We start from the raw sequence: 5179 nt of genomic DNA, 5'->3' as shown, positions 1-5179 counted from the left end.
GATCAAAACTGTTTTATTCCAGCCCAATCAAATCACCGGCTGGGTTGGACAGTCACTAGTTGGCTAGCCCTGACGACTCTTAACTTTTAATTTGGTTTTGGACTTAACACAAATTAAGTAAGAGCCTGTTTGGATGGGCTTATAACTTATAACTTATAAGCATAAGTCATAATTTAGGAATCTTACCTTATGGCTTTAGACATATTTTTGTTATTTTGACTTAAAAACACCTAAAATAAACCAATCCAAGCAGGCCCTAAGACCATATTTTATTAGTTTGAAACTCAAGATCTGCTTTATATGGAGGCTTAAACTAATGCAACATATTTAATGACATGGAATCACATTCAAATTTAAGGCCAATGAAACATTGCCACATATCAAAATGACGTGGCATGACAAGTCATTAGGGTGATTTTTTAGGTATTCACATTCAATATTAAGTTATCCAGTTAATTCAAGTCAAAAAAATACGGAACAATTTCTTTTATATCAACATCTTGCAAGGAGTGTTCACAAATCTGTTCATCGGCGTTATGACTTCCTGTGTCTGTTGCTGAAGATCGATTGCCTCCATTGTGTTTTATGAGCTCGTTCGACTGGTAAGTTCACCTTAATCTTTATCTTTAAATATTTCTAAGATTCTATTTCATGTTAACTATCTTTGAGTCCTTTAATTATTCATCATTGTTTAATTCAAGTATCGTCAAGATATCTTGGTAAATCAAAAGGGGAAATTAAGCCCCATGCCCATTCGCAATCTAGTTTACTAGATATGGCCCAATTACCTTCTTTTTCCATTCTTAATCGCGATTTGCCGCCTTATCTCTCCTGGCCGGAGATCACCGCAACCTCCGTTCACCTTAGAATTATACAAATCGAATTGCCTCCTTCTCTTTTACTAAGATACATAACCCAAAACCCTCAAAACTCACTCCTCCACGAATTTTAAAATATTTGGAATCCCTAGTTTCTTCCTTCTCAAATTCGTAAAGTTACGCTCATCTCCACGACATAAAACCTATATAAATGGATAGATCTTGAATAGATCTATCATTTGGCATCGGTTTCAGTACGAACTACGGTAATCGATTTTTTCGGCGAGTCGCCAGCTTTCGATTTTTCTATTTTTATTCTGATCTCGTATTCTCTTGCGACGAAAAGAGATGAGTTATATAATCCGTAGGAAGAATCTGAATTATCTTTAATTAGATTACAATTTTAATTTGAGGCATGTTAAGACACTAACTACAAAGGAATGATAAGAAAGATGTAGTGCATGAGCTATTCATTTTGTAATTCTTTCTTCGATGAATTTTTTACTTCTATACAATCTCATTTTCAAATGCATCCAACTCTTAATCCAAAACTTGTAAAATAATGCAGATACATTGTTATACATAGTTATACATATACATTATTTATACATTATATATACAATATATATGTATGTATGATAGTTTATAAGGATTATACATTATTTATACATTATCTATACAACGTATATCTAATGTATAAGAGTGTATAAGGATGTTTATGTAATGTATAATAGTGTATAAAAGCGTATATACATCATGGTATACAGATTTTAAAAACAAAAAACAGAAAAATGAAGAGGGTTATATGGTAGCTCGAAAAGAAAGTATAAAAAAAGTAACCTTAGAATAGATTTGGCTTCATAAAATTCAATGTAAACATATGTTGGATTTTTAGATGTAAACATATATTGGGCTATGCTCATTGTAAACAATTTTTTTTTTTTTTTGGATAGTACATATGGGTAAGAACCCCAAATCAAAAATTCCTAATTTTTTGCACAAAACAGTTAATTGTGAGAAATTTTATTAATTTCCTCGAAAATGGTTAAGCTCCCGAAAATAATCAATTTAATATGTGCGTGAGAGTATATTGTCATATATTTAAAAAATAATACCGAGAAAAAATTGAATTAACCAAAAAAAAAAATGAACAAAGATTGAAGCGATAAAAACCAACTTAACTGGTTTGCTTCCTTTAAGGACAACCAACCCAAAATGAACCATGAACACCCCGACACCTCACAATTCATCATCTTCTTTTTTATGACCTATTTCTAAAGTTTCTTAATACTAAGATCTAACCACCTCAAATTAGCAATAAATTCTATAAACCTTTATAAATATCGTAATAAGTGAGTGTGAGTTGTTGGAATTACCTCGTGGAAGCTTAACCCCAATTTAGGAATTTATACTTTAAAATCATGTTATAATTCATATACACGTGTTGTAATTAACTCAAAACACCAATAATAACTTGATTCATCATGAGCTAAAAGCACCAAAAGGATGGTCTTTTAATTCGCGGTTCTTTTTCCCCCTCTTTCCCACTAAGCTGTTGGTTTCCCTTTTATTTGAAAATAAAAATATAAAATTTCAGTTCTTGATTTAAGCTCCAAAAGGATGGTCTTTTAATTAATAACAAGATAGTCTTTTTATTACATGCAACAAAGGGTGTGTTTGATGCTATAGTTGGGATTTTTTTTTTTTGTTTTTAGATCATTTTCAAGTGTTTGGTTAAGTACAAAGATAGGTGACATTGGTTATGATAGAGTATTGATCATAGTGTCTTTATGACATTTTTTTTATTTTAAAGATTGAGAATATTGTGTAATTGTTGGTTAAATCTTCTGATATAGTGTAAAGTTGTGATATTTGTAAATGAAAATGACTTCAATGATTTAAGATAACATACACTATATTATACCAAACAAGTCCAAAATAAGTTATTTCAAGATTTTGACAAATGTGCTATTAGTTTGATACAATTGTATTGCAATATTTTAGTCCAACACTAATCTTTAGTCATTTCTTGTTGATTCTTTGCTTGAAGTGGACAACCACCCTCACAATGAAGTGTTGCAAAGTTTCAAGTTAGCCTAGTGGTAGTGTCGTTCTTGCATTTGGCTTTTTTGGGTTCGTTCTGCTTATTGGTATTTTAGGCTTAATTGCTCGGACTCTCCAGAAAAGTTGTCGAACCCATATCGGATCCTTCAAAAATGCCCTACTTTTGGAGGATCCGACACGCACACATCTCCACTTTGAAGAGTCTAAGCAATATAGGATACAGGTGATGTCCATTTGAACTACGACTAGAGCCAGCAAGTAATATAGGCCTAGTTTTATTATAAATATTTCAGTCCATCACTAATTTTTAGTCATTTCTTATTGATTCTTCCCGTAGTAGTAACATCAGTTTTGCATTCGGCGTGTTGGTTTGTCCTAGTAATTGGTGTATTGTCCTAGTAATTGGTGTTTTGGGTGATGACCGTTTGAGCTATAGCTTTAGCCTGCAAGTAAACTTTTTAATTCAAGTCTTTTTCAGTCTATAATAGTTTATCATATTTGTTAATTATTTGTCATCTTTTTAACGATCAGGTCTATGTGAATCCGAGACCGATGATGGAGGAGAGCCAAATGTATAAAAAACTTCTTGTTATCGCAGCGGTGGATGTCATTGCTGGAAATGTTGACCTTTTATCTGAAATTCTACTTCGTCTGCCTACAAAATCTCTCATCAGGTTCAGTATAGTATGCAAGCTTTGGTGCTCAATCATTACCGGTATGCAATTTAGGCTTAGTCACTGTCGTTCTCTTGCATTCTCTAATGCTATCTCCCCTTCCGGGATCTACTTCTACAATTGTCTAACCTACCAAAAAATTATATCCCTTCCGCTTGCTGATAATGCAACTAGCCTCCCTCCTCTTCCACTCCTCGACCAATTCATCAATTCAAGCATAGGAGGTGATACAGTTACTGAATTCAAGGTTACACAGTCTTGCAATGGCCTGTTAATGTGCATATTCACTGCGAGTACTACTAGAATTACTATCAAAAAAGGTATTGTTTACAATCCTGCAAATGGGGAATGCTGTCTATTGCCAACCTATAAGAAGTGCGATCAATTTGTTTATTATAATCTGATATCTGATCCTTCAGAGCCACCTTATTACAAAGTTTTATGTGTTACTCGTATGGGTTACGGGTATTCTGATATCGATGTGAGTGTTTATGTGCCAAAGAGTTACTCATGGAGATCTTGTTGTCATTTCTCTGCACCCAGAATGGCCTTTGATAGTGGAGTATTTTGGAATGGTGCAATTTACTGGATCAGTAAGTATTCCTCCTTTTATTTTGATGTTAAATCAGAGAAGGTTGCAGAGATAAGTATGCCACCAAGGCCTCAGGGAGGTTTTACCCAAAAGATTAGGTATTTCGGGGAATGGGGTGGCCATTTGCATCTTATTCAGGTTCAGAGCCGATATGCCAAGAAATTCAATGTGCTCGAATTAGATAAAGATACCTGGAAGTGGTCAGTAAAGTATCATGTTCATCTTGCTCAGTTAATTTCAACATTCCCTGAGATGGTTCAGCAGACATCATATGGCATACAATATGCATTTTCCATTTTGTCTGTGATTCGAGGAGAGAAGGAAGAAGATTCAGTCCTACTGCTTACTATTCCCGGGAAGGTGGTCGCCTACAACTTAGTGCTTAAAACTGCTAAAGTAGTCCGCGAGTTGCCTGGTGAAGTAGTTGATACTGTATTCTTTAATCAAGTTTGTGCTTATCAGTATACTGAAAGTTTGGTTCCAGTTAGTGAGTGGACTGTTGGTCCAGAAAAGAGTTCTTATCAGCAGCTTTCGAAGACTTCTGAATTTCTTCTGGAGAAGGGTGATCTCTTAGGCACTTCAAGTGAATACTTCTTCAAAGATGCTTGAAAAGTAGAATCCTAGCTTGTGTAGTTTTGTGGGAATTCAGTCAAATATTAGAGAACCTTTACTGAAAAATGATTTCGGTGTTTTATCTATACAAACTGATTTTGTGTTCAACTCTTTGGTTATTTAGTTTCATTTAATGTCTGATTCTATTAGATTATCATCTTCCTAATTTATTTTGTGAACGACTATCTGGTGCGCTCATTAGCTGTTTGGTAGATGAATCCACAAGCTTGACTTAACAGCAAGCAATGACACTTTTATGATCGATTGATGCACCATATTTGGGAAATAAATAGATGAATGGGTGAAGCTCTTCTAGCTATTTTCATTACAAATATCAGATATTTCCATGTAGTATACTTGGTCTAGCTTGTTGCAGATATACTTAAAGTTACATCTGCTTATCCTTCATTCAGTTGTCA

At 34.0% G+C, this 5179-nt stretch overlaps 1 protein-coding gene across 2 annotated transcripts; it reads left to right on the top strand.

The window, feature by feature from the left end:
* The first annotated feature begins 433 nt into the window (after positions 1–433).
* On the top strand, positions 434–4909 carry LOC132642175 (F-box protein At5g07610-like). Of its 2 annotated transcripts, none has more exons than XM_060359437.1 (2): positions 434–602; positions 3414–4909. In XM_060359437.1, the coding sequence occupies exon 2, from the start codon at positions 3435–3437 to the stop codon at positions 4755–4757; it is 1323 nt and encodes a 440-aa protein (XP_060215420.1). In that variant the 5' UTR covers positions 434–602; positions 3414–3434; the 3' UTR covers positions 4758–4909. The 2 variants fall into 2 exon arrangements, with proteins under 2 accessions (XP_060215420.1, XP_060215421.1); XM_060359438.1 differs by lacking the exon at positions 434–602 and adding an exon at positions 801–1084.
* Positions 4910–5179: the final 270 nt, after the last annotated feature.

Source organism: Lycium barbarum, chromosome 5, assembly GCF_019175385.1.
Source record: "Lycium barbarum isolate Lr01 chromosome 5, ASM1917538v2, whole genome shotgun sequence".
In the NCBI taxonomy this organism is placed as follows: Eukaryota; Viridiplantae; Streptophyta; class Magnoliopsida; order Solanales; family Solanaceae; genus Lycium; species Lycium barbarum.
The sequence above is the reverse complement of the archived record's forward strand: the minus strand, read 5'-3'. Positions and strand labels throughout refer to the sequence as shown.

Coding starts and splice junctions, on each gene's coding strand:
- LOC132642175 (XM_060359437.1), top strand. CDS start 3,435: ATGATGGAGGAGAGCCAAATGTATAAAAAACTTCTTGTTATCGCAGCG.